The 21,139-nt window shown below is 38.0% G+C and overlaps 1 protein-coding gene across 8 annotated transcripts in view; it reads left to right on the forward strand.

Annotated features, from left to right (window-relative positions):
- The window catches only part of CCDC171 (coiled-coil domain containing 171), a 303,540-nt gene that overhangs the window by 93,059 nt on the left and 189,342 nt on the right, over positions 1-21,139 (forward strand). For 5 of the 8 annotated variants that reach the window (XM_034663934.1, XM_034663935.1, XM_034663937.1 and 2 more), the window contains 5 exons: positions 2,993-3,095; positions 5,389-5,457; positions 16,362-16,468; positions 18,234-18,323; positions 19,351-19,551. In XM_034663934.1, the coding sequence (XP_034519825.1) occupies positions 2,993-3,095; positions 5,389-5,457; positions 16,362-16,468; positions 18,234-18,323; positions 19,351-19,551 (570 nt within the window). The remainder of the gene's footprint in view (positions 1-2,992; positions 3,096-5,388; positions 5,458-16,361; positions 16,469-18,233; positions 18,324-19,350; positions 19,552-21,139) is intronic. The other 3 variants (XM_034663938.1, XM_019796089.2, XM_034663939.1) reach the window with 3 other exon arrangements.

Genomic DNA, 21,139 nt, shown 5'->3' on the forward strand with positions numbered 1-21,139 from the left:
GTTTATAACTTAATAACTATAACTTAATAACTAAGATTAAGGATCTTTAGTTAAAATTAAAGAAATGCACATTAAAATAAGTTGATAATGTTTACTATTGGGAAGATATTGAGAAATAGGCACTTTTACTGAATGTGGTAGTATACCCTGGGAGGACTCTTTGGAGAGCAATTTGGTAACAATTGTCTGAAAATCTGTATACATGCCCTTTTACCCATCAAATCTGTCTCTAGCATTTTATTGAGTAGGTATACTTGCCATGTTTATGTAGAGATATATGAGCACATATACAAGGATATTTATTGTACTATTATCACTAATAGCATAAAAATGCTGTGAATTTTAGCAGTAGTGGACTGGTTAAATTAATTAATGGTGCATCTAAACAATGGAGTACTATGAAACCAAAAAAATGTGATGTGGAGAGATGTCAAAGAATAAGAATGGAAAAGTAAATTATCTAGCAGCATGTATACTATGATCCTATTTGAATTCAAAATTATACATATGTACTATATATTTTATGTAAAAACTGTGATTTAACTGTTGCTTTTGATACTTGGTATTGGCTAGGTGCCGGGAATACACTGATGAGGACAAAAACCCCACCCCATCTCCCCTCATGGAGCTTAAATTATAGGAGATGAACACTAATAAAAGACCGATTCAAATACATGTAGAATCCTGATTGTGATAATTGCTGTGAAGAATCTAATAGAAATGATATCGTCAGGGAGGTGAAGTGGATAGCTTTTCTGAAAATGTGATCGTACAACAGACATCTAAAGAAAGCATTATTCATTTTATATATTGTGTATATATATATATACACACATATATATACACGCACATATGTATTTATATATATATGTATGTATTATCTCTTCTTCCGTTTCTTCTGGATCTATAAGTACTCTTTCACTAGTGCTTCCACCTCATCAGCCTTTAAAGATTTTTATTTATTTATTTATTTATTTATTTATTTATTTATTTATTTGACAGAGACTGAGAGTGAGAGAGAGAGAGAGAGAGAGAGAGAGGGAGCACAAGCAGGGGAAGTGGCAGGTAGAGGGAGAGGGAGAAGCAGGCTCCCCGCTTGGCGAGGATCGACTGGGTACTTGATCCCAGGATCCTAGGATCATGACCTGAGCCAAAGGCAGACACTTGACCAACTAAGCCACCCAGGTGCCCCCACCTCAACAGCTTTTAAATAGGCTTAAGTTTCTCATGTACTGAAAAAAACAAAACAAAACTTTCTTCAGCCTCACTGTTCTTTTCAATTACTTCCCTTTATTTTTCTTCCCTTCTAATCAGGAAGGGGTTGTCTAAACTTCCTGTTTCCACTGATTTCTCTCTCACTCATTTAGGACAAAAAAATTCAGGCTTACTGCTTCTTCAACCTATTCCAGTCTGAGTTATAACAGATTTCATCAAGGTCACCAACGACCTCTAGGGGCGCCTGGGTGGCACAGCGGTTAAGCGTCTGCCTTCGGCTCAGGGCGTGATCCCGGCGTTATGGGTTCGAGCCCCACATCAGGCTCCTCTGCTATGAGCCTGCTTCTTCCTCTCCCACTCCCCCTGCTTGTGTTCCCTCTCTCGCTAGCTGTCTCTATCTCTGTCAAATAAATAAAATCTTTAAAAAAAAAAAAAAAAGGTCACCAACGACCTCTAAGTCCATTGAACACTTCGTAGTCCCCATTTTGCTTGAATATTCTGTGACATTGGACGTAATCGACAACTCTGTCCTTAAAATATTCTTGGTTTTCATGACACTATACTTTTCAGTTTTTCTTCCTCTTTTTTTAATCTGCTTTGCTGTTTTTTTTCTTTTCTAGCTTTTTTTTTTCGTATTATATGCAGCTAGCCGCCATACAGCACATCATTAGTTTTTGATGTAGTGTGCAGTGATTCCTTAGTTGCGCTCTGGAGTTCCTTAAGGCCTTTCCAGGGCTCTTTTCTCTTCCTGCCAAATGCTCTCCAGGCAAGCCTCAAGTAGTATCTGTAGGTGATCCCAAACCCATTCCTGACTTCTCTTCTGAGCTTTGTACCATTATGTCCAGCTGCCTCCCATATTTTTCTATTTTATTTGTTCTTTGTTAAATCAAACATATTTATTTAGGGCCTGTTATTTGCTGGGCATTGTGCTGGTACTGAGAGCGTCTTAAAGGTATTTCCAATGGAATGTGATTGAAACAGAATTCATGATTTGTACTCTCTGCCAAAAACAAGCAAGCAAGCAAGCAAATAAACAAAAACACCCAAAATAAGATCTTCTCTACCACCATTGTTCTCACTGTACGACTGAAATCTGCCAGTTCTTTTAGCCTGAAAGTTGGAATCACTCTTGACGCTTCCTTTTATCTGAACATCTGCTGAACCTCATCAATTCTATCCAATCTGATCCAATTAAATCTAATCCAGTTTAATCTGGTCAGTGTAGTCTAACCCAGTGCAGTGTCACCAGGGGCCTGGCCATTCCATCTTCTAAGTATTCTGCACCACCCCCCCCAACCTCCTTTTCCTTTTCACAGCTGAGACCCTAGCCTACGCTACCATTACCTCTTGAGTCGACCGCTGTGGTTTCTTCTGCGTGGTCATACTGTATTCACTTTTGACCACCATCTGGTAATTTACCACGTGACTGCAACCTTGATCTTTTAGTGTTTCTAATTCCTCTTTGTCTCAGTTTTCTTATCCGTAAAATTGGGATAAAAATAGCCCTTCCCTCTTGGATTGCTGTGAGGATAAAAAGAATTATTAAATATAAAATAGTTCCAGGCACTAAGGCCTCAGTAAATTGTTATTGAGGCCTTATAAGGAGTTACATTAAACTAAGTAAAAGGTATGATTAAGACAGAAAGAGTGTTATTAATAATATATTTGGAGTAATTATTAGCTTGTTTATACTTCACAGTGCTATATATGTTCACACAAATCTGCAGCTCTTATAATATGTGCCTTTATTATGTGTAATTGTTTTCTTGATTAAAAGGCTAAGAAGCACCAGGCCTTTCTAGTAGAGACATGTGAAAATAACGTGAAAGAATTGGAATCGATCTTGGACAGCTTTACTGTGTCGGGCCAGTGGACATCAGGTTAGTTGAAGGTATAAAATGACAGATGCATCTGTCAATGTTCCAAAGTCACTACATTTTGGGAATTCTGCAGATGCCTCTTACAGTCCCTCATCTCAACATGTTTTGATTTGATGACATGATAAGAGCAGTTCTCACAGCAGTCAGTTGGCCTAGCTGGCTGAGAAAGGGTGACGGAATGTGGACCTGCTGTTGTCCTCCCAGAACTTGATTTACAAGTGTTGGGGTCTGTATGATTGGACAGACAAGGGCTCGCTTGCTGTGTTCTGAATCCAACTGAGAAAAAAGTCCTTACAGTATACCTGCAAGGGGAACAGATGTTTCCATCAAACTGAGCCAAATTCTGAGGCAACCTTCAACAACTTAAAGGTCATGCATTCAAAAGGTTATGTAGGACACAGCCTGTAGCACAGTGCATATGCTAAGCTGGTTTTCTCCTTCACGTCCTACTACCATACATATACTCTCCAGAGAAGAGTGCTTAGATGGAATGTTTTGGTTTTAGTATTAGCGCCGTTAAATAAGATAAAGAACTATAAAAATTGTGTATTAGGTAGGCATGTTTTGGGAGCTAGCAGAAGCACTAGCTGGTTAATGAATGCTCTCCATGATTTCTACTTCCTTAATTTTTTTGTGTATATGCCATTATGTGTGTAATAGTAGCTTTGACCTAAATACTTTTACTTCTCCACCTCAGCTTTCTTTTGCTATACCATCAGCCTCGAATTATTTAGTTCTTTTCTGACTCAGGTGTGTTCTTCAGAAGGCATGTAAAATTAAATTCATTACACTTAAAATTGAGCTCCTGGACGCTGTGTTTTTAAAGGAATCAAACAGATATTTGGCAAATGAGTTCTTTAGGAACTTGTAAGTTATAGAAAGTATGTTGTGGTTGAAAAAGCAGAAGGATATGATCAAGGCCTATTATTACTTTATGGATCTGCAGATTTATGCTGGTGAACTGTTAGAAATTTAGTGTGTTTTGCTATTATCTGTTTTTTTGGGGTCTGTTTTTATCCTTCATGCTTGTTTAACAGTCATTTCATGAAATGAGCTTGTAACTTTTCTTAAAATTTAAACTTTTCCCCAAAGCATTGATGTTTCGTGGTTACTGTGAAAAAATCAAGGTATATAAGAGTGACATAAAAAGTATAGATATCCAGTGTTCAATTATATTTGCTAAAGCTTTGGAGGATAAAATATTCTTTTGCAACGGTACTGTTTTATTATTGAGATGTGTCGTTGCTTAATGATGTTGGGAGCTTTAAAAAATTGTTAAATTATTATCATAGTATATCTTATACTTCAGTGTTATTTTAAATATTTCTTCAGAGTTGGATTAAAAAAACTAAAAATAATGCCATATCTCTTTTGAATTTTAAAATGAAATAGGGGATAACAAAGAAACACACAAGCTATTGCTAAGCCTATAGAAGAAGACGATTAAGGTTTTTCTTCTTCTTTTCATCTTTTAGTAACCACACTTTTTAAACTCCTTGTTTCCCATATATAGGCACAGCCTATATATAATAGAGAAAGTTTTTCTGGAAAAGGGACTGTATGTTGAATTAGTGATTTTTGTATTCCTGTGACGTGGTTTTTGTTTCCATATGGGGCCGGTTATTCACTCTTTCACCCACCAAGAACCATTCTTCTCTGATCTGTTAAATGGAAGCGCAGGGCCCGAGTGAAATCAGGTCCTAAGCAGGTAAGCATGTCAGCCAGCATGCCAGCAGGAAAAGATGGCACTCTCTGAAGACTTTGTCGGAAGAAAACTTAATCAAGATATTTATGGAAATGTGGACAGGATAAGAGAACCAATAAGATAGGATAAGACAGGGGCTCCTGGGTAGCTCAGTTGGTTAAGCATCCGACTCTTCGTTTCAGCTCAGGTTATGATCTCATGGGTCAAGGGATGGAGCCCCGAGTGGGGCTCTGTGCTCAGTGGGGAGTCGGCTTGAGATTCTCTCCCTCTGCCCCTCCCCCTACTTCAGTGCGTGCTCTCCTTCCCAAATAAATAAATCTTGGAAAAAAAAAAAGATAGGATATGACAGCAAGAACAAGCCAGAGGGGAAAACCAGTACCATGCCTAAGCCTAAAGGGTTCAGTGGAGGGCACATTGTCACCATAGTCCAGCACAAGCCACAGCTGTGGAAGAGGACCTGCCTGACGGGGTTATAGCTGCTAAACATTGAGGAATGCACTGGAGCAGAGGGAACAGAGGAAATAAATACCCTGACATTCTTTTCTTTCCTTTTTTTCTTTCCTCCTCCACCCTCTTAATCTCCTGCAGGTGCACTCACTGTCCAAATGCAGCCAGAAGCCAGAGGGGAGAGGAGCCAAGATCATGCAGTCTATAGAGGTCAGCCTTTACAAGGCAAAAAATGTTTTAAAATAATTTAACAAAGCCTGTCACTTCTGGAACTATCTTGATGAAATTCTCTTCTGATGAACTCTTCAGAGTGTGCTATCTCTTCTTGCTGGCATCCGGGCTGATACACTTACCTGCTTAGGACCCGGTTTCCCTCTGGCTCTGGGCTTCCACGAAACAGCGCTGTAAAATTCTGATGGACTCTCTTTCTGCTTACACTGGTTCACGTTGGGGTTTTATTACTTCATGGAGGGCTATAAATAATAAGCTTTATTGCTTAATATTTTATGGAAGATCCGGCACAATTAAGATTGTCTTTGCGGCTTCACCTCCACGAAGATGAACAAATATTTTGTTCCTCACAAAGTAATGTAAGAACTTATCCTAGGCTAACTTACCTTGTGTGTCTGTGTGATATAAACATGTATATATCTCACGGTATATATGTTTTTGAGAAAAAGTCTATTTCGAATAGAAACAGAGTGTTACTATGTGATGGTAGGGCAGCCTTAGAATTTGTTACAACATTAATTCAGTTACCTCCAGAAAGCTCTTCAAGAGATGCTCTGCCCTGCAATATGGCCAGTAGGCAATAGTGCTTTACTTTCTTCTATTACCTCTTGGTACCTTTCCGTTCAATATATACTCTGCATCTACCCCCCAATTCAGGAAGAGCAATCCGTGGTAGAAATTTCGATGGTTACAATTTTGTTTTGTTTTGTTTTGTTTTTACTTGCTTGCATTTTAAAATGGGATGAATGAAAATTGTTTTGTTGGGTGAATTTTAGTCCCGAGTTGACATAGCTGCAAGCTGTTTTCTTCCCCATCTTCTTCAGCCTCGGTGGTGCTCTACGTTCAGTGTTTCTGAAGCAACAGTAATCCATCCACTTATCTTGGTGTAGCAGATGAGGCAAAGTTTCAGTGAGTGTCAGACCTTCAGGAATTTATTTACTTAGAGGATTCACGGTGATTTTCTCACCGGTGATCAGTGTGATAATTCACACCTTGTTTCCTAGTGCCTCCAACACTGCTCCCTCTGGCTGCCTGCTCTCTCCCTCCACCCTGCTCCCCCTGCAGTCTGTTTTCTCTGTAGCCACAAGAACGATCATTTGAAAACCCAAGTCAGAGCCTGTCATTCCTTTGCTTTCAATCTTCTTGGGCTCTGCATTTCACTAAGCGTAGAATGGCTTGCAAGACCCTTTGTGGTCCGCCCCTATCCTTTATCACCCCTTTGACTTCCCCTGTACCTCCCTGTTTCGGCCCCTCTGGCCTTCTGGTGTTTCTTGAGCACATCAACCATGCTCTTGCCTTGGGGGCGTTTGTGCTGGCTATTCTGTCTGCCTGGAAAGTTCTTTAGGTGTGTCTGCATCTCTCTCTCTTTTTATTTATTTAAAAAATGTTTTTAAAGGCTTTTATTTTTTTAAGTAATCTCTACCCCAACGTGGGGCTTGAACTCAGAACCCTGAGATCAAGAGTCACATGCTCTACTGACTGAGCCAGCCAGATGCCCCTCTCTTGTCTTTGTAAATCTATGCTGAGGTCTCACCCCCATGAAGCTTACCTGATTCTCATTCCCATGCCACTAGTCTCACTACCTCTCTCCCTTTTTCTGCTCTACTTCTTTTCTTCCCCATAGCACTTATTGCTGTCCCACACTTCTAACATACTACATGGGACATTTATTTTATCTGTGTTAGAATTCTCTGAGAAACAGAACCAACAGGACAGGTGTAGGAATGGCTCATGTGGTTATAGAGGCTGGGAAATCCCATGACCTGTTGTCTGCAAACTGAAGACCCAAGAAAGCCAGTGGTATAATTCAGTCTGAATCCAAAGGCCTGAGAACCTCAGGGCTCCTGGGGTCCAAAGGAGGAGATGGAAATCCCAGCTCAAGAAGAAAGAGAGAATTTTTCCTCCTTTTGCCACTTTGTCTGTGGTGGCGGGGGTAGGGAGGCAATAGATTGGATTACGCCCACCCACATTGGTGAGGGCAGATCTTCTACTCTTTCAAGTGCTAATTTCTTTCAGAAACACCTTCACAGACACACCCAGAAATGTTTTGGCAGCTATCTGGGCATGCCTTAGCCTAGTCAAGTTGACACATAAAATTAATCCCCACAATATGTAGGCTCCATGAGGGCAAGGATCTTTGTCCCTTTATTTATTAATGTACTTTAAGCAGCTAGAACATTCCTGGGCATAAAGCAGTCACTCAGCAAATATTTGTAGAATATTAATGAATAAAAGTGTGCATGAATTAAGATCAGGTCGAAAGTCTATTTTGCATTTTAATTTTTGAGGTTATAAAAGTAGTCATGGAGTCTCTTTCCAAATTATAGCAGCCTTTTGGGTAGCAATCCATATGAGTCATCAGGGAGATTGACCTTAAGTGGAAAAGATGTACAGTCTTACATGGGCCATAAAAATGCCACCTGGATTGCCTACAATCATTGGGCAAGATAGTCTCAATTTGCTTGAACAGGGACATTTATGTCCTATTTCTGCTTCTTCTTGAAATTGAAGCACTACAGCTGTTCATATCTCACTTCTTTTCTGGTGAAAATTCTTATAGTAGGGTGTGTATGGGGATAAATCCTTTCTCACTTTGAACCCATGTAGTCTTTCTGCCTCAAGTGTTTCTTCTAATACAGTTTCATCTCTGCCTGAGGATGTTAGCAAACATACAGAATGTAACTTTTCCTTCCTTAGGTTCATGAAAGCAAGTTTTTCTTGTGGCTCAGTCTTGGATCCTCCTCAGGGTGGTTGACTTTCGTGTTGAATGAGAGCCCTCCGACCTTCTTCAGCCTTTCCTTCCTTGAGGAAATCATTTGTAATACTCTAGAGGTATTCTTTTTCTTTCTACTGGAGAGGACCCTGGGAAATAATAGCAACAGCATTTGATGCCTTTAGGCGTTTATATATATCACCCAGGAATTGGGCAGTCTCAGGGACGGCTCTTAGGATAATCAGGACAACAAATTGGACTTTTCCTCTCCTCTCTCTTCCTTTACTTCTTTAATAAAGGGCTGTGGTCTAGATCTGGTATCTTCTTGAGAATTTTAATTGTTCTTGTGAACCTCATGGTTGGTACCTTTTAACTGGAGATTCACGGTTCACTGAGAATCGAGGATGCTTATAAGAGTGGCACACAGGTCTTGATGTCATTTGCCAAATTCTTCTCACTTCTCTCACCTCCCAGTCCACTGAGGTTTAAGAACCAAAATTGGCCTGCTTCATCATGCTCATTGTTTCAGTTTGTAAAATCCAAGGGAGTGACTTCAGTAAGAGTGCTCAACATCCTCTAATGGGATCGTTAATTAATCACACACTTGCGAAGGCTAAGAACTCCAACACCTGCAGTTGGCAAGCTGGAGACCCAGGAGGGCTGATGGTATATTTCCTGTTTGATTCTGAAGTGTTGAGAACCAAGAGAGCTGCTGATGTAAGTTCCAGTTGAAGTCTGAGTCAAAAGGCAGGAGAAGACCAATGTCTCAACTTGAAGACAATCAGGCAGTGAGAGAGAATTCCTTCTTGTTCAGCCTTTTATTTTGTTCAGACCTCCAGTGGATTGGATGAGGCCCGTCTGCTCTGGGGAGGGTAATCTACTTTCTCAGTCTCCTGATCCAAATGTCAGTCTCATCCAGAAACATCCTCATTGACACATCCAGAAATAATGTGTAACTGAATATCTGTGTCCCAGTCAAGTTTATGCATAAAACTGACCATCATATTCCCTCTCGCCCTTATCTTTAACCTCTGGTAACCACCATTCTACTTTCTGTTCGTATGAATTTGACTACTTTAGACACCTCATGGAGTAGAATCATATAGTATTGGTCTTTTTGTGATTGGCTTATTTCACCTTGCACAAGGACCTCAAGTTTCATCCGAGTTATAGCATGTGACAGGAATCTTTCCTTTTCGAGGCAGAATAATACTTGCATTTTGTTTATCTGTTGAGGCACCTTTGGATCACTTCTACCTTTTGGCTATTGTGATTAGTCCTCCTGTAAACATGGAAATATCTCTTCAAGACCTTGCTTTCAATTCTTTTAGATATATACCCAGAAGTGAAATTAATGGTCTGTTAACTTTTTTTTTTTTTTTAAGATTTTATCTTTAAGTAATCTCTATAGCCAACATGGGGCTCGAACTCACAACCCCAAGATCAAGAGTCGCATGGTGCATGACTGAGGTGCCCCTGGTCTGTTAACTTTTATTACAGAAGATTAGTGAAATGAGCCCATTTCCATATTTTATTTGCTATAAGTTGAGTTCCCTGGTTAGAAGCAATGCTATGTGGAATATGTAATTGTGAATAAGTGTCTTACAAATTTACAGATGGTGATTTCAGCATAAATACTATGGTCAGGGAAGGAAAATCTGTATTCAGAGTTAGTGTCTACCTTAGTAAGAATGAAGCATTGCTCCTTCCGTGGTGGAAGTGACTTAATATAATCAACTTTCCGCCAGGCGCTAGAGATGGTGTCATATCATGGGTTCACTGTCTTTGCTATTGATAGATTTTGCATACAACAGGGGTTGTAATCCTATCACTCGTGGTGAATGGAAGTCCGTGTTGCTGAGCTCATGTATTCCCTACATCCTTGCTGTCTTGACCCTTTTGTTGTAAGGAAAACAAAGGTGGTAAGGACAAAGGCGACTGGGAAGAGATGCTAGCTAGTAGCCACAGAATGCCTCATCTTGTCCTCCTGATTATTAAGATCCTCTTCTACTGATTGGTCTGGGCACAGTGCCTATTTGGAGACGTCAGTCCACATACTCTTGCCCATATCACCTTGTTACCAATTTTCCGGTTGTGTTCTTTTCGAGTCCCTGACCATTTTCATTAAACTGTTAGTTACTACCCGTGCATTGGTGTACATTTGTACTTTTGGTCATTTCTCATTCCAGGCAAAATGACAGTCAGGTCCATCACTTGTTCTGACTACTGGCATGATTTTACTTCATAGCTGTCATTCAGGGCCACCCTTGAGTGGGGTTGTAATGCTGCAACTGTCTACTTTCACTTAGTGTCAGCATATACAGAACCGTCTATATACTGAACCATTTTTTTTTCTCTCATTAGTCAATAGGTCATAGGAAACCTTCCACAGATTCAGGTTGTGGATTAAGAGGGGAGGCAATAAATCAGGCACAGGGCCCATTCGAATCTGGGCTGTTTGCTCATGCAACTTAATTGTGCCTTCAGGATTTGCTTGAATCCAGTTTCGTATAGAGCACTTTCACTTGATGATAGAGTGCTGTTGTGCATGCCCAAATTTATGGATTGGTGGATCAGATAATAACGATTTTATGATGAGCAATTCAGGTCACATGGTAAATTGGTGTCCGTGAATGTATTATCTGCTGAGGACCAGTAGCAAGTGTTAAGCTTGATTCTCAAGAGTTATCTGTAGAGGATGACTTGCGTTGTTCCAACCCCCTGAAAGTTTACACTATGATTCTGTAAGGACCTGGCAAACTTGACCTGCGGGAGCTCGAGCTGTCAGAATGCTGTCTTCAACGTGGTAGAGAGCTAATTAGAACATGTGATGTCTTTTGGGATAGAACAGTGATCAAGATTTCTATAAACTAGATTCTGCCGGAGTTGATATAGCTCTGAGGTAAAGCTGTGAAGGTATATTGCTGGCCCTGACAGCTGAAGGAAACTGTTTTGGTAGTTTTTACTAAAAGGATGGAAAAAATAGCTTCATTCCAATCGCCGGGAAATGTATTGACCTGCTCCCACAATGAAACCACATCTTCAACTGCAGCTGCAGTGGGAATCACATGTAATTATGCTTGTAGTAATTCACTGCCATTCCCTAAGATTCATCTGTATCCTGCACAAGCCAGACAGATGAGTTGAATGCTGATGTGGTTGGAATCACCACCCCTGTATCTTTTAAGTCCCTTCCCAGTGGCACTGATCTCTGCAATCTCTCCAGAAAGGTGGCATCACTTTTGATTTACTCTTTTGGTAGGTAAAAGTTCTAGTGACTTCCACTTGCTTTTTTCTATTTGGTTTTCCTCTGTAAACCTGCCACTTCATGGGCCAGGTAACCAATATGGATATGGTGCCAGTCTCTGCATTTGTCTTTTCTTAGCTCTGCATTCCAAACCAGGGAAATAAGGTGGGTTCAGGTACCAACCGGTACCTACTGGGCCCACTGGTGATAGAAACTTAGCCAAAACTCAGTGAATCTCCTGACCTCTGTCAGCTCTAACCTTACCTAGTGAACCACAATAGCATGTTAGTTCTCTAGGCATTCGTGTCAGTTCAGATCCAGTGTCCAGTTATCCCAGTGATTAATCCCTTTTCTCCAGTGCATAGTCACCTTGGTAAATGGTTGCATGTTTCTTTGAGGAAGATGAGGAGGAAGATTTACACTATGATCTGGTAGTATGTTAGGGTTTCCAGAGGGAACCCCTTCTCTTTATTCAAGAGACACTGGGTCTATGAACTAGCTCAAGTCTGATAATTGATTGAGAGCCAGACTCTTTTCTGTGTTGATTTAAGTTCTACCTCTGGTAATTAGACCTAGAGCTTTTCTACTTATACATGTCGGAAAACGTTTAAGTAGAGTGCCTATCTATTTTAGTCCTTTGAACACCGTGATCAGTTAGCCAACACCAGCGATCTCTGCGGGTAAAACCATTTTGTTTGATTTCATTATGACAACCATGTACATTTTGTTCCCGGAAGTTAAGTGCTACCGCTTGGCCTTTGCAACCCAGATCCCATCGTCCTCACTGAATTCAGGGAACCCAGCTTGATAGCTGTTATCTCTGCTACACAGAGCTTATCGAGCCACATAGAGCTAGCCCATCAAGGATGATGGGGCTCCTCTCACCAATACATTTCTCAAACGTTGGTAAAGTGTTTTTTTGGATGTTCCCTGGAGGCATAGGGCGTGGGTGAGCAAGACTTACATAAGAAATACTCTCCATATGTTAGAAAAGTTAGAAGCCATTTTCCTTAAAAACTCCAGAATGGGTACCTGTGTTTACAAGGTAAGGAAAGTGTGTATGATCTCAGTGAGTAAAACAAATTAATGTACAGAATGTAGTCTCTGTTTGAAAAGCATAGCTGCCAACAAAATGTTTATATTTAATGCTTTTGAAGTGAAAAAGGAATTTTCTCGGTCATCGATGTATTAAATGTTTAGATTTTCTTAGGCGAAGATAACACCCATTTGAGTGTTATTTTCTGTATCTTGCTATGTGACTAAAAATCCACATTAAACAACAGGTTTTTCCCCCCCTATTCTGAGGTTGAACATGACTACTCATGTTCTATATGTATGTGTACATACATATATGCACACGTACATACATGTATGTATTCCTAAAAAATCTCAGTCTTTCATCTTCTCTTGTCTCCATTATTTCTTAATAATTCTCCCCTTTTGGAGTCTTTCAGGAGACTGAAGTAGATAAGAGAATGTTTGAGAAAGTCGAAGAGATAGACTTACCTTATTCATGGCAACTTACTGTTTCTACTTTGGAACTCTAGGTTACTGAGGTAGTAACACCAGCTTGAGAAACAGTGGCTTATTTGGGTCATGTAAAAATATTTCATTTCTGAGCTTGTTTAAAAGAAAACATTTAAATCGAGGGCTTGGAACCATTTCTTCTATACCTTCTCTGCTGTGGGATACTCATTAAAAAAAAGATTTGCCTTTATGTAATAGTTTTAGGTAAATGTATACCTAAGAAACATAGAAATTGGGCGCTCTATATCAGGCTAGCAGTTTCTAATCTACCATGAGATCATGAAAGAAAGACAAGAGATTGATTAGTCCCAAACAGGTTAGAAAATTCATTCTTCCCCCCAAAACCTTCTCTGGTCAGAAGCACTGCCAGTTGAGGTTGGCCTTTTTAGCCAAATAATTATACCACAACCTGAGTGGAATTGTTAATCAGAATTAGATTCAGGTAATTCGCTTCAAATCACAAAAGATAATAATGTTTAAATTGTCTGAAAAATAAAATCAGATGATACATACCAGAAAAGAAGACTATCGCTATAAATAATAAAACATTCACTGGTTGTGATATGGATACACACACCTATATTTTTATATTTAATGTAAGTGTTATGTCTAGTAGAAATACAAAATAAAATGTGATAATTATCAAAAACAAAAAAAGATTTGCCAAGGTATACCCGAAGTTGAAATGTACTTAATATTGAAAGTGAGCTAGAGAGAGTGAAACAGGTAATGGTGATGGGAAAGTATAGGCTGGCTTCCAAGTACCAAGACATACATGTGTAGAGAAAGTTGGAAGGTTTTGAGGTGGTGTTTTGAAGTATAAAGTGTTCTAATATAGTCTGTTCTTCATTTGGACTTTGACCTTTGAAAAGCCATATATGACCACTTTTCAAATTATTTTATTGCTTTTCATCTGTGAATCTTTAGAGCTTTCCTTGATAAGATATCTTTAATAGGTTATTTCTTGTAATATTCAGCGGTTAGAATATTATTAAGTTAAATCAGTAAGGTCCTGAGTCCTAGTGATCCTTTCTTTTTCTTTTTTAAGCATTTTGCCATGTTAAGAGACCAGAAACAATTTCTTTTTATAAGGGATGTGGGTGGGACTTAAAGCATATTTTGTACTTTGGCTGAACTTTATTGTATAAACATTTTCAAGCAAAGAAACTTTATTTTATATAGAATATAAGAATATGCATGGGTCGGTAAGGACAGGGCATTTTGTCCCCTTACCCTTTAACACTCATATTAAAATGGTTTTATTCTTCTGAATTTCTAAGAGGAATTTTTCTCCCTTATTGTAAAAGCCAGCAGATTTCCCGAGTGTCCTTGGATGATTTATTCATGGCCTACTTGTGTAGTAGCAAAAGAAAAGAATTATACATTACATTTTTTTTTATCTTGTGCAAGAGCAATTTTTAAAAAAATATATTTGGTAAGACCTTTAATAAAATTTTTAATGAGTTGTCTTTCTAACTCATAGTAATTACAGAGAGTACTGTCTCCTCCATTATCATGGCTCAGAGCAGTGTCTGTTTTATTTTTTGCCTAGCTGGGATATGTGTTTCTTCCATATTACTTCTGGTTTTTATTTTATTTTTTTAAAGATTTTATTTATTTATTTGACAGAGATAGAGACAGCCAGCGAGAGAGGGAACACAAGCAGGGGGAGTGGGAGAGGAAGAAGCAGGCTCATAGCAGAGGAGCCTGATGTGGGGCTCGATCCCATAACGCCGGGATCATGCCCTGAGCCGAAGGCAGACGCTTAACCGCTGTGCCACCCAGGCGCCCCTACTTCTGGTTTTTAAGTTAAATATTCTTCTTCTGTTTAAGAAAATCTAAGGTGAACCCATACTTAAGATAGTGTTTAAAGTATACCTGGATGAATATAATAAATTTATTAGTAACAGTTTGTCCAAGATTAAAACACTAAATATCACTAATATTCTGAGATAAAGTTAGTCTATCATTAACCAAAATATTTCCTTTCTTCCTTCCTTCCTTCCTTCCTTCCTTCCTTCCTTCCTTCCTTCCTTCCTTCTTTCCTTTAGTATTGCCTTTCCCCCCATCCTCCCAAAGTTCTAGCGGTTGAATACATGAAGAATGGATAAATGAGCTCATAATTATTTGTTTACTATCTTTCCTCATCTTTTTTTTTTAATTTTTTATTTTAGAGATAGAGCGAGAGCACGTTCAGGGGTGGGGGAAGGAGCAGAGGGAGAGGGACAAGCAGACTCTGCGCTGAGGCTAGATCCCAGGACCTAGAGATCATGACTTGAGCCGAAATCAAGAATTGGACAGCCAACTGACTGAGCCACCTAGGCACCCCTCTTTCCTTCTCCTTTTAGACTGTAAATTCTCTGAGGACAGAGACTACACCAATATTATTCACCTCCATGTACCTAGTGCCTTGGATTAGTACGTAGTAGGAATTCAGTAAAGTATTTGAATGAATGAATCAATGGATTATAAAACATATATTATGAATGCTTCTTTTTGAAATCATCCTTGCTAAAAATATGTTTCCTGTCTATTGAAATGGAAATATGCTGGGGAGAAATTATAATAGGAAAAGAGAAATATTTTTAATAGAATATCTTAACATTTGCTACTTGCTTTTAACAGTAAAAGAGAAGTACAGTGAACAATCAATTTAAAGTGGTTTTTAAAACTAAACTTTTGATGATTTTGGATTAATCTTTTGAACTACATTTGACCATGTGACCTTGATTAGCTCAACCAACTTATGGCCCAACTAAATTAAAATAGTTTGAGGGCATAATATGGAAATACTCATATTTTTATAATAAGTATCAGTTTTAAGGGTTTTAATTGAAACATGATGTGGGCCTGTGTAGATAATAGTGTTTTTATTATTTATTTCACATTGTAACTTGAGTATTTTAAGGATTGAAGAGTATTTCCAAGCATAACAGAAAATTATGTGCTCTTGGGTTCAGAAATTATTATTTAAGCAAAATAGGCCTGACTGATCAGAAACACAAGGACCAAAGTAAGTGTATGTAACTTCCCAAAACAATGTTAGTATATAGACTGTTCATTTAATTGTTGGATAACAGGTGTGTACAAATAGTTTAGTTATTTAGGAGATAGGGAAAAAAAAAAGAGCCCAGTACTAACTACAGTGTGGGCCTTGGTAAGGTAGGAAGTAGCCATAAATTTGAACTTGATACATTATGAACTTAATTTGATCACTTGTTTAGAAAGGCTATTAATACTTGGCTATACAGCAGTATACTTTGGAGAATAAGACTCTACTCAACGTTTCATAATATCTTTTCAGCTCTATCTAATTGTAATATCTCTGTTACTGTTTGCTTAGCTTTTGTCTCTTTGTGACTTTAGGATATATTTTCATCTTACATTTTTCTCTAGGCATCCACAAGGACAAAGATAAACCTCCCAGCTTCTCTGTTGTCCTTGAGACTTTGAGGCGTACCTTGACAGATTACCAGAACAAGCTGGAAGATGCATCTAATGAGGTAACACTTGCACTGTTTGGCTCCACACTTAAAGCCTTCGGCCTGCAGCACTGTGGTTCCGGGCTTGTTACAAAGGTCAGAAAGATTGGGAATGTTGAATTGACAGCTTCACAGATAGAAAAAATAATAAATTGTCTGTCACTGTTCTTTCTTTAAGTGTGGCCTAAAGTCGTGTCTCACTTAGGTTTCTGTAACTCCAAAGTCAGACTATTATTTTCAAAGTTACAAAGACTCTGTCACTTCTTGGCCTTCAAAATTTATCTATTTTAATTTAATAAAAGACGGCACAAGTCATCTAAGTTAATATGTATTCTATTTATATGTTAATGAGTTTATAGGAAATTAGGAATAGGTAGTGGAAATTTAGGTTTTTGTCAAGATTTTAGATTAAGGTTTCTACAAATTATGGAAGTCTTAACAAAACAAGAGAGAGGTTAGTTCTCATTCTCTAAAGGACTGTTGTTACAAGTTTTCAAAAACAAATATCTGTTTGATGTTTGGCAGTTTTTGGTTTGCTGATTAAAAAAGCCCATGCTTCTATTTTTCATCTCATTTGTCTTGTTTAATGTGTGGGTTGATAATTTTCTTGGGTATTAAAATATTTTATGAATTTATGCTTAAAAAATGGAAAAGTTTGTTTAGTTGCCTCTTGTCGAACTAGAGAGTATGAAATAATTACATGAAATACAATTAGTTGGCAAAATAACCAACAGATTGTTCAAACCAAAGACAAGCCACATAGCATGGAATTTAGTGTCTATCCTTTTGTTTATTTGTTTCTTTCAAATAATTCAAGGCTACGAAATCATTTATTTCCCATTTCAGAAGAGGTTTATTTTACTTTAGTTTACCACGGTCAACAAAGAAGGGAAAATGAGTCTTCTTATTACTCTCCGTAATTGTTCAAAAGGCAAAAAGAAAGTGACCACTGAAATAATTAAATTTCTATAAAGAACAGATACTGCTAAGTCTTTCCGAGTGAGGCAAGGCAACCTGTATTGTTAGTAGTTGATGAAACTCTTCTGAGGCCTGGGTCTGGAAGCTGCGGGGTAACTAGGAACATATTCCCCACAGCGAATTGTTATTTGGGAGGATGAATGTCACATGATCCTTAGCGCAGTTGAAAAGTCGACTCAGCAGGCTTTGGCTTAGTAATGTGCTTTGTTGTGAACCAGTGCCAGAGACAGCAGTGGGGAGACCAAGGGGGTGGCTGCAAAGAAAGCAAAAAGAGCAGTCTGACAGAAAGAAGAATGAACTGTCAAAGAAAATAAATCACAAGCGGAGCAGGACCAACTGATGACCTGCCACAAGCCTTCCCAGTAGGACTGCATGTGACCGACCCTGACGTTGTCATTGGAGTGAGAGACCACCGAATGCCCTCATGATGCATAGAAAGAAGAGTCTTCTGCTCTCTGCTTTTTTCTTTCCTTATAGACGCCACTGCTTTTGGCATTTTGGTCCAGTAGGATTTTAAGAATAAAGTTGTATTTGTTTACAGTAAGAATGAAATCCTTTATCCAGCCATCTAGTAAAAGCACAGTAACATCACTGACATTTTAAGCTTGAATGCTTTTTCTTTTTAGCCACGTGAGCTTGGGACAGAAATGACATAGTTAACCCAAAGAAATAATTTTTCAAGACTCTTAATCACTACTGGAATATAGGTGTTTAAGTAATTGCCTAAAAAACATTTAAAGATCAGCTTTTGAATTACTCACCCTTGAAAAACATAAAAAAAAAAGTAACTTACATTTTCTTTCATCAGCTAAACAGCATGAATGATGCTAAGGAAAAGGCATCGAACGAACTTGATTCTACCAAACAGAAGATAGAATCTCACACTAAAAATATAAAGGTATTATGACTCAGAATAACTTTTTTCCTTTTGTATTATGAAACAAATATGATTATCTAGGGAATACTTCAGAGATATCTGAAAATGCATCACCCTATTTTTTATTAAGTACCTTTGGATACAATTTTGATTTTTTATTGTTGATCAAAGTAATAAGAATGTATTTTTCATTAAAAAAAAACTCGGTTGGACATTATTTTGGTTAAAGGAAAGATGTATTTTCCTGATTTAATTATAATACCATCGATTCAGAAAATGATTTAAGATTTAATGCCCAGCCTCAGATATGTATTCAACATATTTTACATAAGCACATCAGTATTTGAAGTCATTTTTCATCATTTTAGGGTGGAGCAATTGTTTTTAGAGCATCATGCCTAGTAATGGGCTGAGACTGCACCTGGCTCAGGTCCAAGACAAGAGTTTATTTTATTTTCTGCACTGCTTTTATGTACTACATGTTTGCAAAATTATACCGAGGCGAGTCTCAGAGTTGGAAGTTTTTTGTGTTGGTTCATGTTGAGTTTGTCACGGCCATACTTCAGTAGAATTTGTGAGTAAGGTTGAAGAAGAAAGAGTTCAGGATTTTATGTCACACACTTGAGATTTCTATTAGTATTTGGATGTCATTGGGAAGTAAATGTCCTTATATTAAATGTAAAAGATTTCATTTCAAAATGTTATTTACATGTTACGAAAAATTTTTTGAGCTACTAAGCTATTTTTTTTAAATAAAGAATTGAAAGGAAAACTTTTCAAAGAGCTTTTTGGAATTAGCTATCTTATGAACATTTTACGTTTCAGTGTTAAAGCTTAACGGTTTTTTCTAACTTTTGATCTAAAATGGTACACTTAGAAAAATTATTCAATAAATTACTGTAATGTTTAGCATTGTAGCCAAATACTTGCGCTTGTGATTCTTTTATGGTAAAGCTCTGGAGGTCTTCATTATGTATTTTGTGTTTGCATCCTCGGCCCCTTTATTGGCTGGCCTTCATGCAGTCTCTCTATTTTGCATCTCTGACAGGACCTTCAGGATAAACTGGCCGATGTCAGTAAAGAGTTAAGTCATTTACGCACTAAATGTGCAGACAGAGAGGCTCTCATAAGCTCTTTGAAAGTGGAACTACAAAATGTGCTGCACTGTTGGGAGAAAGAAAAGGCTCGAGCAGCCCAATCAGAGAGCGAACTGCAGAAGCTTGCCCAGGCTTTCCAGAAGGATACCGAGGTATTACCTGAGACAGGACACCTGGCAGGAAAGGCCTTCACTAATCTCAGTTTTCTAAATTTACATACATCAAGTGGCTGTTTTTACTCCGATTTGGTTTAATTCAAAAAACCATTCTGAGCTGACTCTTGAAATATTCATGCCAGCCGCAAAATCGGTCACTCCATTACTCTCATGTCATCCTATTTTGGGGAGAAGTAATGGAGTTTAACCCCTCTGTCACTTGTGTCGCTTCATCTTTCTATTTAGAACATCATATCCCAAGCACTTAGGCTCCCAACATTCCTTTCAAGGTTTGCCTATTTGCTGGTGACAAAATTATTTTTTATTTCTGTAGTTTAGTAGCTGAACATGGTGGAAAGAATATGCTTTTTGTAATCAAAAGAACTGGACTTGGCTTATGGTACTCCTGTTTACAAACTGTGAACATGGACAAGCCACGCAGCTTAATATCCCCACATTTTAGTTTATTTGCAAAACAGGAATAATATCTCCTTTAATAGACAGCCTCCTTACTCTTTATAATTGTAGGATATTAACCGAAATTTAGGAAAAAACAAGTCCCACAATATTGAAACATTATTTAGATACCCTTGAGAGTTGCCTATTCATTTTATTTATTAACGAGTTCTTAAAATATTACGACAAAACTTTTATATTTTGTATGAGCCTGTGTGAATGGAATTGTTATCTTATATATTCTTCGACCCATGGAATATGGAGCTAGCTTAGCTAGCGTGGAACTGGTTTATCTGAGTCGTCCTACATATTGAGTTCATTACTCCAACAAATATGAACATGAATGCCAAGAGAGTAAAAAGGAAACATTCTTTCCACTCTTCTTACAGTCTGGGATTTAAACTGTGTCCACATGAAGGGGCTGGAATTGTTCTACACATCAGATAATGATTAAAGGAAAGGAAACTAGAAGCCTGCCTGTATTGTAAAGTCAGCATGTCTACAGCATTGTGGTTGGGTTCAACATGTGTGAATTGATTTTGGATCTTGACATTCTCTTTTCACGCCAAATGGATGATTATCATGCATGGTTTATCACAGCCCAAGCAAAAAGGACATAATGGCGACACAATGAATTATCCTTTAGGATGAACTCAATCACTTGGCAAAATGTGGCGGGCGAAGACTTTTAGTGCCTGAGTGTTACATTTGGTTAGTTGTATTTAATAAGATTTTTAAACATCTCGACGCAGTTGAAAATGCAAAAGACATCTTTAATTGCTTAAAGAAGAAAAAGGCATAACATATTTATGAGGATTCTTCTGCTATCCTAACTCAAGTTTGTGGTTGTAGCTACATATTGAAATTTTTTGGTTTTAACTTATTGTTTGGAAAAAGATAAGGTGGCAGATAGAATTAAATATACACGTTTTAATATATATATATTAAAGTATATGTATGAAAAATTTCCCCATAATTTATAATTATACAACCTTTACATATGCTATATACAGTTTTTCTTATCTAGAAGATTAGCATTTCTTTTTTTTCCGCCTCAAATTTTCTCCTTGTAAAAGTTTTCTTTTCTCGCTGGTCTATTAAAAAAAATTTGGAGGGACTTATTTTATCT

Source organism: Ailuropoda melanoleuca, chromosome 7, assembly GCF_002007445.2.
Source record: "Ailuropoda melanoleuca isolate Jingjing chromosome 7, ASM200744v2, whole genome shotgun sequence".
Lineage (NCBI taxonomy): Eukaryota > Metazoa > Chordata > Mammalia > Carnivora > Ursidae > Ailuropoda > Ailuropoda melanoleuca.